This window comes from Callorhinus ursinus, unplaced genomic scaffold, assembly GCF_003265705.2.
Source record: "Callorhinus ursinus isolate GAN/ISIS: 27379988/994484 unplaced genomic scaffold, GSC_fseal_2.0 scaffold26, whole genome shotgun sequence".
In the NCBI taxonomy this organism is placed as follows: Eukaryota; Metazoa; Chordata; class Mammalia; order Carnivora; family Otariidae; genus Callorhinus; species Callorhinus ursinus.
In genome coordinates this window covers 14,079,518-14,094,083 of record NW_027397088.1, presented here as the reverse complement: position 1 = coordinate 14,094,083, position 14,566 = coordinate 14,079,518, and the positions used below count along the sequence as shown (strand labels likewise).

Genomic DNA, 14,566 nt, shown 5'->3' with positions numbered 1-14,566 from the left:
GCTGAGTGAACAGGACTCTCAAGTCAGCTGTTGGACCTTATGACTAACTATGACATATAGTCAGAAAGCAGAAACAAGCAAAAAGAGCAAAGAGGAGGGAGAAAGAAGAAAAATGCATTCCTGCTTCCTTCAAGGAAAAATACAACAGGAAGAAAAAAAATGTCCATCTCTGAATGCAGGATTCAGAGGATCCTGGAAAAGCAGGATTTTCTAGTGTATTCAGAAGAAAACCAATTGAGCACAGGTAAAAATGAAAAAGGACATGTTCAAGGTAATTCAATATTCATATTGTTTATTCTTTTTTTTAAACATTTTATTTATTTATGTGACAAAGACAGTGAGAGAGCCCAAACAGGGGGAGCGGCAGGCAGAGGGAGAAGCAGGCTTCCCGCGGAGCAGGGAGCCCGATGTGGGGCTCGATCCCAGGACCCCGGGATCATGACCTGAGCTGAAGGCTGACGCTTAACCGACTGAGCCACCCAGGCGCCCCCATATTGCTTATTCTTGACGCAACACAGATCATGAATGCCTGAGACCTCAAATACTCTTCTGTCTGGATAGAGTGCGGCTAACGGACATCCCCAACCAGGTGACATCTCCACTCCTCCTGCCACCAGAAAGCTCCTCACGTGCACAGTTACAGCCCCTTGAGGACCTCCCAAAAATTACAGCCAGTCACAGAGAACCTTCGGGAGTTCCCATAGCCTCAGCGTGCACATGTTCTCCTTCCTAGAAAAGTGACTTTTGAGAGTTCCTTTCTATATCCATCCTTCTCCCACTTTGCAAGAGCAAGCTGGTCCCCTCCCCCACCCAAATCTTACCATGATGCCTTATCCCAGAGTGTGAAAATGTCCGAGGGGCCAGATAAAGGGACGTTTGAAATGTTGGTGTAGATCTCAGCCAATAAATGGTTTCTAGAGATTGGGTGACAAGGCATCCTTAGGCAAGGAAGGGCCATTTCGTTCCTGCTTTCCATAAAACCGAAAGAGGGCCTGGTCTGATTGGACTGTCAACAAACACATCGCCAAATGCAATACAGAATTAGTGTGTATTTTAGCATTTAACTTGGAAAGAGGTCCAAAATCCGAGTGGCGATGACATAATGAAATTCCTTTCATTCCCGGGGAATTATGTGGCTCACATTCTCAGGACCTACGTCTATAAAAAGCAAAAGCTAAAAATTACAAATTTTAGCTTGACATTGGAAAGGTGAAATTTAGCTTGGCCAGTAAAAATCTGGCCTGCCCTCCTTCATATTAGGTAGAATAAGAGACACAGACGAAGCCAACTGCAAAGAGAAAACAATATTTTTTCCCCAGGACGATGCACAAAGTATCATAACAACTCCCTTCTTTGACGACTGCTTTTTTACTCACCAAGGAATTCTATACTCTAAAACCATAAGCTATCAGAAACTGCTCTTGGAAAATACAGCGGTAAAGGATAAATGTGCTTGAAGGACCCAGGTGACTTTGCCACTGAGCAACAACCTTGCTTTCGTTAGAAAGACCAGGCTCCGCACAGGGGTGTCTGAACAGTGTTACCTGTTTACCTTCAATTTGCGGTCTCCAGGGAAACAGAACCCTGCGTCCACATTTCCAGCCAGACTGCACTTGACTCCCACACAGCCCTGCTTGCTGCTCAGTCTACCAAAAACAGCTTCACTTAAATTTCACCTAAACTCCACCCTCCCTCCAAATCCTATAGTAATTGTACCTTTTCCTTGGTTTGGGGACATGCACCATGTTCCTCCCTCATTTGCAGAGAACGGGTAAAGCTGATCTGACTATAGGTTAGTTTCTGGTGACTGCAGGTGGACTGGGCTAGAACAGCATGAACTCGGTTTCCTTCCAACACTCAGCCAGGGGCACAGGAGGTAACCCGAAAAATTTATGTCCTATGCATCTATGAAGAGCTGCATTTCCAGTAAGATTTCACTTTTATGGAATTATTAACCAAAATGTATAATTTATTTGTTGTTTTCAATAGCTATGCCACAAAGTACTGTCAGTGACAGTTCAATCGAGGCATTTCCTAATAAAACATTTTTTTAGTTTTCAAGAAATTGAAAGCAAATGATTCATACCACATTTTGCTGCAGAAATATAATAGGGGAGTCAACAAAAGATTTTTAAGCATAAAAATATATTGCATGAATATAAATTTCTGTGGTGAAAGTAGAATGGAAATACAAGTTCAAGGAGGAAAACAGCGAAGGTTGTTAAAAAGGGCTTGTGTATCTATTTTGTAAATACATAATGGTGGGTGTTGAGTGGCAGCAACATTCACCCTGGATGTATTTAAAACCTTGATAATGGCGGTTTTATTCTAAAATGAGAGTATTTTATTTCCAGTACACTTGGAATCACATCTTTTTCAACTATTTTGATACAAAATTTATTTTTTTTAAGTTTGTTTTTTTTTTTTTTTTTTGACAGAGAGAGAGCACAAGTAGGCAGAGTAGCAGGTAGAGGGGGAGGGAGAAGCAGACTCCCCACGGAGCAGGAAGCACGATGCGGGGCTTGATCCCAGGACCCCGGGATCGTGACCTGAGCTGAAGGCAGACGCTTAACCAACTGAGCCACGCAGGCACCCGATACAAAATTTTAAGATGTCAAGTTTAAAAGAGGTACGTGAAGAAAAGTGCTTGAAGACTCATGTTGTAGCACCCTGCGCCCCCCCAACACACATACGCCGCCCCCCCTCCCCCCAGCAGCAGGGTGACCAGGACCACTGGGTTTGCTCTGGAATCTGTTCATGCCACTACTATTGGTTAATGTGATTATCTAATTTGAGAAAAAAATTATGCAATAAACCCTCAAAATACAGTGGTTAAAAGACGGTTGCTCCTAGGAAAATTTGATGTATGCTTTGAAAAGACATGGCAGCTCACTAAAAATAATTCTATTAAATTAGTGTAGGTGGGGGACGCTTGGGTGGCTCAGTCAGTTAAGCGTCTGCCTTCGGCTCTGGTCACAATCCCGGGGTCCTGGGATCGAGTCCTGCATTGGGCTCCCTGCTCAACGGAGAGCCTGCTTTCCCCTCTCCCACTCCCCCACTTGTGTTGGCTCTCTCTCTCTCTCTCTCTCTCTCTTTCTCTGACAAATAAATAAATAAAATCTTTTAAAAATAATTAAAAATAAATAAATTAGCATAGGTGGGAAAGACTAGGGGGAAGGCTGCTTCACAAATTTCTTTTCATAAGTTCTTGTTGCACTTTAAAAAAGAAAAAAAAGTAGAAAAATATCCAAACCAGAGGTTGTAATCCAGTGTTTTCCCAGACTCCCAGATGATAAGAGTCACCTGGGCCACTTGTCAAATATACAAACAGTCCTCCTCACGCCCTGGAAATTCTGATTCAGGAAGTCTAGACTAGCGCCTTGGGATCTGATTTTTTTTTTTTTTTTTTTTGTGGCTGTCTGTTTTGTTTTACAAAATAAGGGCTGGGTGATCTTTATCTTCAGGGGCATCTAGGGAGCACTGGGAGGATAAGGAGCATCATCAATGCACCACAGGTGACCTGCAGAATCAGCAGGTCCCAACTCACAGAAAAGGCCTTTAGCTCTATCAAACAAAGCAAAACGAAATAAATGAATGCAGACTTTGCTATAAACAAACATATTTTAAATAAATAAAATTAAATATTTTTAAGTATCTTTAAGTATATTTTGCTAAGGCATCTATGTGTCCTTTTAAAATTAGTCTGACTTTACATGACTTTTTGACGAACAGACTAACCAAGAGCCAGCTGCATGAGCCAAGAGTAGGGCCCTTACTACCCACCCATGACAGCTCACCCAGGCATCGGACTTCCTACCAACTGCAGTCATCCGTAAATTAAAAGTAAACTCTTGGGGCGCCTGAGTGGCTCAGTCGGTTAAGCATCTGCCTTCAGCTCAGGTCATGATCCTGGGGTCCTGGGATCGAGCCCCGCATCGGGCTCCCTGCTTGGCGGGAAGCCTGCTTCTCCCTCTGCCTCTCCCCCTGCTCGTGCTCTCTCTCGCTATCTCTGTCTTTAATAAATAAATAAAATCTTTAAAAAAAAAAAACCTAAAAGTAAACTCTTTACACTCTTGATAAGCAAATACATAATTAAAGCAATCTATAAAACCATTTCTAGCTAAGAACTCCTTCGATTTACAGACTCCATTGACAGCTCGCTTTCTTTGGGGGCACTTCTTCCCCTGCAGAAACGTGTTACCTCCCGACCTTACTGACCGCCTCTTCTGGGACATGCCCCCTCCCCGCCTTGACTCCGGCCACACTGACTTCCAGTGCTGTCCCTTCCACCTCCCAGGCGCGCATGGCTTGCAGCCTCCGCTCCAGGTAGTCCTGTGTCTGGAACGCTCTTAGCCAGACAATTTCCTTAGCTAACGCCTTCCCCTCCCGCAAGACTGCTCAGACATCTCAGTGAGGTTTACCCTGACTACCCAGCTGAATCCTGCAGCCTGTCCACTCCCCTTCAGCTCTACCTTTGCTTTTTGCCACAACCTGCTGCCCCCTTTCTTGCCTGCTATACCATTTGCACGTTTATTATGCTTCCTGTTTACTGTTTGCCTCCACCGCTAGAATGTCATCTTCACATGGCAGATTTTTTGGTTTACCAATATATCCTATCCTGAGCACCTAGAACAGTATACCTAGTACCTAGTACCTAGTAGGTACCTAGCAGATATCTGTGGACTTCAGCTGAATTCCACAGTTTAGAAAAATTCAAAAATGGTAGTCAGGGGGCACAGGAGGCCCAGGGTGCTGGAAGGCCCTTTGTGCCATCTCTCAGGCGAGCACAAATCCCATTTCTCTCTCAGCAAATGCACAGACCCTCATGTGCCAAGGACCTCAGGGGTTGAATAACAGTCAAAACCTTGAAGTCCAATTAGAAAATACCTAGGGTCTACTCTAACCGTAATGTCTTGTCAGAACTCATTGGAGACAACCATCGGGGATAGGGAAAATGACAAAAACAAAACCGGAACTAATTAACACCTTGAAAATAGTAATACATTTCAGTGGGACACAAATTCTGTGACTTTGTCTCTAAATTAGAACTGGGGCAAGGAATCTACAACTTGAGCAAGTTCTCAGATGTCCTGTGAGATCCAAGTTTAAAGTGTAGGCAGCATCCCTGCTCCCTGCTTAGGTAAAAGGAAATCAGGTTAAAAGGACATATTTCCCAGTTTTCGCTTCTCTCGTTAACCTAGAGCAGCTGTTGGCCACCTTTTTTCTGTAAAGAACCAGAGAACATATTTTAGGTTTTGCAGGCCAGACAGTGTCTGTTGCAATGACTCAGTTGAGTTGTTGTAGGTGCAAAGGCAGCCGTGGACAATACAGAAACCCATGGCCGTGATTGAGTTCCAATAAAACTTTATTTACAAATACAGACGCTGGGTGAATTTGGTCTACAGGAAGCAGTTTGCTGAGCCCCGACCTAGCGTAAAATTCAACCCAAATCTATCACGCATGAGATGTAAGAGACAATTCTTCCCTTGTTAGACCGTCTTAGACCGTGTGTTCGAACGCTCAATTGCTCTGGGCCTGGTTCCCGTTTGAAAAGTCGAGAAGGTAAAAGGATCCCCGGCATCTCTTCTAAATGTCAGCTTTGATGACTCCTAGATAAAAAAGCACGACTGTCTTCACTGGTCAGTTACACTCATCTGGGAAAATTCCCAGACTTAGTGGTACAGCCAGCCTCAGCTCCCCCAAGAAGCCAACAGAAGGTGGTTCTTGTGGTCAGTGCTGGGTCAATGAGTAGCTTGTCAAATTCGATCAAAGTTTCTAACGAGCAAGTACCCGGTCTGTCTGAAAGGAGACATGGCAGCTTTTCAGGACGTGAAGCTGAACAATTTTGGCTCGGAAGGAGAAGCAGCTGAGTCAGGTCCGTAGTTTTAGGAGGCCCAACTTACATAATGATATCCTTATATGCCAGGACGCTCTTCTTAACTTGCAGGAAACCTACCAAGTTCAATTTCCTCTGAAGACACACACAACGGATGCCCAGTAGCTGCTGGTCAGTCCAGGGCATGAAAGGGAGAGGCCAGCTCTGGGCCTGTGGAAGCACATTGCTTTGATTTTCTTCTTTTTCCCCATCTGCATTTTGTTACTTTTCTACCGTGATGATACGTTTTCATTCTTTCTACCTTGTAGAGGTGAGCTGGAGATCATCGGGCTAAAAATAAACCACATGAGAAGAAAGGGACTGGGGATGTAGCTCATTCCCTCCTTCAGAAAGTTTATGCCATCCTGCTCTTGGAGGATTCTGATGCTCTTTCAGCAGACGAGGGGCCTGAGTTGTCCGGCTCTGACATTCCTGTTAATGATGCATGCTGGTCCAGGTGCTACAATGCATATTAGAGGCCTCGTGTCTATTCTCAGGGGTAAGTTAGAAGAGAATTTAATTTTTAATAGGACAGCTTTATTGAGATGTCCTTCACATATAATCTGTTTAAAACGTATAATTTAATGTTTTCTTTAGTATACTCACAAAATTGCACAACCATCACCACAGTCAACGTTAGAACATTTTCATCATCCCAAAAGGAAACTTGTCCTCATTAACAGTCACTCCCTATTCCTCTCTACCCGAACCCTAGACAACCACTCATCCACTTCGAGTCTCTGTTGATTTCTGGCTATCTCATATAAATGGAATCATAAGATTTGTGGTCTTGTGTGTCTGGCTTCCTTCACTTAGTATAATGTTTTCAAGGGTCATTCATGTTGTTGAATGGATCAGTACATCATTCTTTTTATGGCTGAATAATATTCCCTTGTATAAATACCAAATTTCCCTTATCCACTAATCAGATGAAGGACATCTGGATTGTTCACGCTTTTTGATTATTATGAACAATGCTGCTATGAACATTCATGTACACGTTTTTGTGATGTTTTCATTTCTCTTGGCTATATACCTAAGAGAACCACAGGGTCGTATGTTAGCTCTGCATATAACCTCTTGAGGAACTGCCAGACTGTTTTCCAAAGAGGCTGCACCATTGTACGTTTCCACCTGCAACGGATGAGGGGTCCAGTTTCTTCACCAACACTTGTTGTTTTGTTTTGTTTTTTTAAATTATAGCCATGCCAGTGGTTGTTGAGAGGTATATCATGGTGGTTTTAATTCGCATTTCCCTAATTTTTATAATGTTCAGCATATTTTCAATATGCTTATTGACCATGTATATGTATTTGGAGAAATGTCTATTCAAATATTTGGCCCATTTCTAAATTGGATGATTTCTCTATTTATTATTGAATTGTGAGAGTTCTTTATATATTCTGGATGCAAGTCCCATATCAAATATTAGACTAGCAAATATTTCCTCCCATCTCATGGGTTGTCTTTTTTATTTTATTGATGGGGCCCACTGAAGCACAGAGGTTTCTAATGTTGATTGAAAGCCAATTTACCCATTTTTCTTACATTACTTGGGCTTTTGACATCGTACCACGGAATTTACCCATTTTTCTTACATTACTGGTGCTTTTGACATCGTACCACAGAATTTACCCATTTTTCTTACATTACTGGTGCTTCTGACGTTGTGCCACGGAATTTACCCATTTTTCTTACATTACTTGTGCTTTTGATGTCGTATCACAGAGGCTTTAACTAACTCGAGGTCACAAAGACTTACTCCTATATTTTCTTTTAAGTATTTTATACCTTTAGCTCTTATATGTAGGTCTATGATTCATTTGGGTTAATTTTTGAATGTGGTATGAAGAAGGAGTCCAATTTCATTCTTTTGCAGGTGGCAATTCAGCCGTTCCAGAACCATTTGTTAAAAGGACTACTCTTTCCCTGAATTGCCTTCATACCCTTTCCAAAAACCAGTTGGCCATGCACTGAGGGTTTATTTCTGGACTCTCAATTCTGCCCCCCTAATCCATATGTCTATCCTTACGCCAGCGCCACGCTGTCTTGATAATTGTAACTTCGTAGTAACTTTTGAAACTGCAAAGTGTGAGTTCTTCAACTTCATCCTTCTTGTTTTGGCTCTTCTGGGCCCCTTGCATTTCCATATGAATTTTAGGATCCCCTCACCAATTTCTGCCAAGAAGCCAGCTGCAATTTGGATGGAGACTAGCTGTATCTGTAAATCAATTTGGGGAATACTGCCATCTTAACAATATGACGCTGTCTGGTCCACAGACATAAGTGTCCTTCCACATGTTTAGATCTTTTCATTTCTTTTACTGTATAGTTTTCAAAGAATCTGTTTTACATAGACGGCAAGTTTTTAAGGGACGTCACCTGGTTGTTGCCACTTACACATGAATGAAGAAGTGGGCCGAGAACACAGACAGTAGTGATTAAAAACAGGGAGGAGATTAGATTCAGCCAGCTCACCAGAAGAGGGTCATCAAGTGCATTTCCACACAGTCTGTGGCACTTTTTTTTATCCCAGTGAAGACTCAGAATGCTGGTCCTCATCTGGCTGCACGTTAGAATCATCTAGGAAGTTTATGGAAATCATGATGCCTAGGCTACACCTGAGGCCAGTTACATCAGAATCTCATGGGTGGTACCCAGTCGTATTTTTATTTTTATTTATCTTATTTTCTTATTTATTATTATTTGATAGAGAAAGAGCACAAGCAGGGGAAGCTGCAGGCAGAGGGAGAAGGAGACTCCCCGCTGAGCAGGGAGCCTGACGTGGGACTTGATCCCAGGACCCTGGGATCATGACCTGAGCCAAAGGCAGACGCTCAACAGACTGAGCCACCCAGGCGCCCCGCCCAGTGGTATTTTTAAATAAGCAGCTGAGGTGACAACCACTGGCTAACGTAATGATAACAAGTTTCAGTGAAATTTTATATTTTATTGATTTGTATTTCTTTATGAGTTATGTATGTTCTACCTTATTTTAGAAAAGAATTAAGCAGACTGATAAGAATATATAAACTAAGTTAAAAGGGAAGACAAAACAGCCAGGGTGAAAAAAGAAAGCAAAATGAAGGTGAGGATAAAATGGAACTCAGAATGAGGCTAAAAACACATCGTCTGATGGTCTCCACTTTCCACACAAATATGGGAGACAGGATCAGCACCACGACATGGCCCCAAATACTACTATTGAGGATATCTGGCAATTCGGCAGCCATTTGGCAACGAGACCAAAGAGGAGCTCACCCAGGCCGCCCCCAGGGAGAAAAGCGGGTGATGAAGGTCCACACGGACATCTCCCTGGCCATGTGCTGGGTATTCAACTCACTTACACCTAAACGCCATTACCAACTCTCGCTGAGAAATACAAATGAAAGCCAAGCCTACAGAATCAAAGAACTTTCAAAATGTTCATCAAAGAAGAACTTTCAAAATGTGAGCAAGAGCCCTAAGGCAAATTGCCTGGAAGAACATATAGCTGCCTTGGTCTACAGTAACCGATATTTTGTTCTTCCATCAAAGCAACTATAGACTGATTTAGAAAACATAAACTGTCTTTTTTTTTTTTTTTTTTTTTAATGAGAACAGTAGGTAAGATCCGTTTCAACGACATATCCAAACCTGCTTCGTACCTTCTATCTCCCACCTTGGTAATCCCTGTACCTGAATCTGTTGGTGGCAGGGGTGGTTTCCATGTTGAATTCGGCCACTGGCACTCCCCGTGCAGACACCTGGGGTGCGAACATGGCAGCAGGATAAACCACGGAGGAAGTTCCCACCTACCAAGCAAATGAATGGAAACAGACAAATGACCACACGATGGGGAGAAGAAACATTCTTTCAGAAAACCTGACATAAACTCAGGCCAGTTTGTGGTTGCAGGTGTGAGGGAAGCTAAGCTGGATGAGATCAATGGGGAGCTTCCAAGGGACAGATGGGAAGTTAGGAGGCATCCTTTCAGCTGATCACTGGAAGAATGTGCTAGAAGAAAAACAGCACAAATGGAGAGAATGGCAGATGAATGGCTCGGTTTTGCTTCGGCTCTGGGAGGTGATGCCAAGAATCCATGTTCTTTTTTTTTTTTTAACATTAGAAAATTCCAAGAAAAAATATATACATGTCATTCAGAATCCTACTACCCCAAGATAACCACTGTTCACATTTTGATATATATTCTTTCAGGTTTTTCCCTACAAATACATATTTAGAAATGTGCTTTCCAAGAAAGGAAAGGCCAGAACATGCTGTACAAACCAGCTTTTCTCATCTGACCATCGGTCATGAGCACTGACGCTCTGGGATGTGCTCAATAAATACTGGCTGAATGAATATGCACCTGTGAGAAAGTGCTTCTGTTTTTAAAGACAAATTAGAGAAATTCTGAAATAGCCTTTGTCCAATTAACTCCACTTCCAGGAAAATATGCCCTAAGGAAAGGATCTGAAGAGCATGCTAAGAAGTTATGCCTAAGGATATTCACCATAGGATTATTTAAAATATCAAAATGTGAAAAGGCCTAAATGTCTAAAAATAGAGGATTGGTTAAATATCTCCTTTTATATCCAAGCAATAGGACATCATGCAGCCAATTAAAAGATGATGTGGATTTGTGGATGTACTGGCATGGAATATACGTGAATAAAGTTGTTTCAAAACAGAACACTCTGCAGCCAATTAAGCCGACTGTGCTCTCCATCCATGGGGGCCCAGTGTGCCATGGCTGCAAACAGTAGCCTCCTTGGTAGTGTATGCAGCCTGTTGATTGTATGGGTTGCCCTAAGGGACCTTGGAGACAGCCCTTTCCAGTGGATATTGAGGTCTGACCTCATGCTATCTACAATCTAGGCTGCAGACAGGTATGCGGGGTGCCTTTGGAAAGCCCCAGGGCACAGTAGCCAGGGTCCACAATGGCCAAGTCATCATGTCCATCCGTACCAAGCGGCAGAACAAGGAACATGTGATTGAGGCCCTACGCAGGGCCAAGTTCAAGTTCCCCGGCTGCCAGAAGATCCACATCTCCAAGAAGTGGGGCTTTACTAAGTTTAATGCGGATGAATTTGAAGACATGGTGGCTGAACAGCGGCTTATCCCAGATGGCTGTGGGGTCAAATACATCCCTAATCGTGGCCCCTTGGACAAATGGAGGGCTCTGCACTCGTGAGAAGCTCGGCACTGCCCCCTCCCTATTCATGCCCACCAATAAAACCTTCTTCCTATCAAAAAAAAAACCAAACAAATAAAAAAACAAAACAAAACAGAACACACAGTCTGAACCCATTTTGAACTTTAAACAATATGTATACATCTGCATAAGAAAAGGTCTAGACCAGGGGCAGGCAAATGTTTTTCTGTAAAGGTCTGGATAATAATTTTTTTAGGCTTTGTAAGCCAGTCTCCACCACAAATAGTCAACTCTGCCATTAGATGTGAAAGCAGCCATAGACAACACAGAAGAATGGACATGGCTGTGTTCCAATAAAACTTTATTTACAAAAGCAAGTGGCAGCCCAGATCTTGCCCACAGGCCACAGTTTCTCATTTCTGATCTAGAAAAAAAAAATACACTAAAATGCTTACAGTGGCTATTTCTGGATGGTAGAGATATTGGTGATTTCTAATTTCCTCTTTATAATTTTGTACTTTTTTGTGTTTTCTCAAATTTAATAATGAGCATGTAGTACTTTCAAAATCAGAACCAATAAAATGCTTTTTTTTTTTTTGGTGGGAAGAGGCTTTGTGAAGCCCAAGACACAGTCTTACATAGTTTCATATTTAAGATCAATTCATATTCATTGTTTCTTCATTTTTCTGTAGGGTACCACGAGTAGGGTACAACACACAAATTCAGAGGGGGAAGGAAGGAAAGGGAACAGAGAAGAAAGGAAGGGAGGAGGGAGGAGGGGGGGAGGGAGGGAAGGAAAAAACACCGAACTCCACCCCAGTCCTGGTGTTACCGAAAATCTCAAAGATCAGGGAACGGAATGACCTACCACTAAACATAAGTCACAGAGGGTCAGCTCTCTGTCAACCTCCTCCAGAATGGCAGGATCCAGGTTTTCTCCAAACCACACCACGTGAGGTCGCAGCAGGCCCCTGCACCCTGCCTCTTCGCACCTGTAAGAACATCATCCTTCACCCAACCCCAACACCTGTCCCACCAGGTCTGCCCAGGTGGATCACAGGCAGACTAGGGGCTACCCCAAATCCAGTCCGTCCAGTTGCTCAGCTCTGAGCCTTCTTATCCTCTATCCCTCCCCTTCCAGACCACGTGAGCTTATCCTGGATAGAAAGTACTTGTGTTAATGGCCCTTGTGTTGACAAATGTGTTTCGGCCAACCGTCACATTCCCTTTCTAAACAGTGTTTATTCATAAAAAGACAGACAACAGGCCCAAAATGGAGTCCCTTGTGCTAAGCCCCACATCAGCAAACCAAGACTTAATACCTCACCTGGCTCCAGCTTCAGCCTCTCCAGGGAATGTGAACTTTAAACCAGTCCATGTGGAACCACCTGGTCAGCACTAGTGGGGTACTCCGCTGAAATGCCCCTTGGGTCCCCTACAGGACAGTGACCTTGCCTGAAACAACTCCCTCTTTGCTAGAAAAATCTTCCTTGCCCTGCCTCCTTTGGCCTATAAAAGTCTTCCATTGTGTGTGGCTCCTTGGAGCTCCTTTCTGTTTGCTAGATGGGATGCTGCCTGATCGGAGAAGCTCGGGCAAAGCCAACTGGATCTCCAACACTGACGCAGCTGGATTTGGGGTTTTAACAGCAACTTTCTCTTTCCCAGCTACTTCACCACACACATCGGTGTGGCTGCCTGGAAGCAACCAGGCTCAGCCCCGCTTCTAACACCCCAACCACCTGCTGGTCTCATCAATGACCCCCTTTCCAGTTTCCTCGGATTCACCTTTTTCTTGCCCTGACCACAGCCAAGTTCTCCAGGGTCAATTACCAAAACCCTCCATCTTTCACTCCGTACTACCTCCTAGGTCATCTTACATATACCTTCTAAAATAATCCCCCAAACATCATTTTCATCATAATAATCTACTCAAGAACTGCTCAGGATTCCCTATTGTTTTATACCAAACTTTAGAATTCGGTAATGAAAACCCTTACTAAGAATCATAAAAAGGGTTCTGTGGTTAAATAAACCGGTGAAATATTAACATATTATAACCACTTTTTAAGGAGGAACAGTGTATTTCAGCATATTAAATGCTCTGAGAAATCCTGCAGGAAAGCAAACATGCTCCGACTTTGTTTAATCTGTGGTTTCCATATTTATTTGAGCATGTAACATCATTTTTTTCAAGTAATGCCCATCAATGTTGCATGGATCTAACGCTCTATGAAATATTTTAGGAAACACTGTGGTAACAACTGGTTTTGAAAAACTGAGATAAAAAAATCTCTCTAGGGTTTATCGTAATCTATGAAAATCCTGTTTGGTCCTGTAATTTCACCTTCGCAAGACCTTTCACTGTCTCCTTTCCCCTGGATTGATAACACTGATGACGATGAGGAGGGTAAAGATAATAGATGTCGGCCTCTACGCTCCACACACACCTGATACAGATCTGTAGCCTAACAGCTCCAGAAACCTTCCAGACCTCAAATTCTCCCACCAGAACACAAAGCAAAAAGAGACCAGAAAGGAACAGTTCTCCTTACGCCTTTCCACCCTCGGCCTCATAGGTCAGGGCATATTTAAAAGGCACCTCACAGAGCACCTGGGTGGCTCAGTCATTCAACGTCTGCCTTCAGCTCAGGTCATGATCCCAGGGTCCTGGGATCGAGCCCTGCATCGGGCTCCCTGCTCAGCAGGAAGTCTGCTTCTCTCTCTCCCTCTGCTCCTCCCACTGCTTGTGCTCTCCCACTCTCTCCCTCTCAAATAAATAAATAAAAAAACCTTTAAAAAAAAATAAGAGGCACCTTACAAAATGAACTTAGATTTTGATTCCCTTTTTTCACAATCTGGAAAATCAAACACGGATCAACGTTATTTTACCCACCGGGGAAGTTTCTCCACTGGGATTCTGGCATCTTGAGCTTCAGGGTCTGGAGCACTGACGTAAACAGTATTAGAAAAGAAACAATGTCATTGGTATAATCGAAGAACAAAGAGATAACATAACCCAGTAAGTCTGCATATTTGCCTGGCAGCACATGGTTTGAAACCCATAATTATACATGCTGACTTAGAAGGACACAAGAAAGACAGACACCAAACAATTAACTACCAGTGATTTTACCTCAAAAGAGGGAATGTGTATGTGGGGAGGGGGTGGAGCAGCCGGTATGCTAAGGGGGGAGTTTCATGATACGCACTGTTTACATCATCATGATTTGACTCTTCTGCAATGATACTGTATTAATATATTACTTATATAATTTACACTGATTTAAAATGGCCAGGTAAAATTTTTCTCAATATTCTGAGTCTACTCTTATTTTTTAACCTAATTATAATAATAGTACATGTTCCTCATAGAATTGTTAGAGAATTCTAGAAAGTGAAAAAGAAGAAATCAAAATTTCCCATAATCCCACCTTGATAATCACTATTAATATTTTGTTTTATTCTCTAGTGGTCTTTTACCTATATACAGATATACCAACATGAAGGGTGTGTGTGTGTGTGTGTGTGTGTGTGTGTGTGTGTGTGTGTGTGTG

At 42.8% G+C, this 14,566-nt stretch overlaps 1 protein-coding gene and 1 non-coding gene across 12 annotated transcripts in view; one reads left to right on the top strand and one right to left on the bottom strand.

Annotated features, from left to right (window-relative positions):
* The window catches only part of SIRT5 (sirtuin 5), a 34,072-nt gene that overhangs the window by 2,335 nt on the left and 17,171 nt on the right, over positions 1-14,566 (bottom strand). For 9 of the 11 annotated variants that reach the window (XM_025891030.2, XM_025891027.2, XM_073877595.1 and 6 more), the window contains 3 exons: positions 13,906-13,959; positions 11,881-12,004; positions 9,554-9,669 (listed from right to left, as the gene is read on the bottom strand). In XM_025891030.2, coding sequence (XP_025746815.1) covers positions 9,554-9,669; positions 11,881-12,004; positions 13,906-13,959 — 294 coding nt within the window. Of the gene's footprint in view, positions 1-9,553; positions 9,670-11,347; positions 11,437-11,880; positions 12,005-13,905; positions 13,960-14,566 lie in introns of those variants that run through there. The other 2 variants (XM_073877596.1, XM_073877594.1) reach the window with 2 other exon arrangements.
* LOC112838433 (small nucleolar RNA SNORA70) lies at positions 10,555-10,688 on the top strand. The gene has a single exon (XR_003211990.1). It is a non-coding gene; the product is annotated as a small nucleolar RNA SNORA70 (small nucleolar RNA).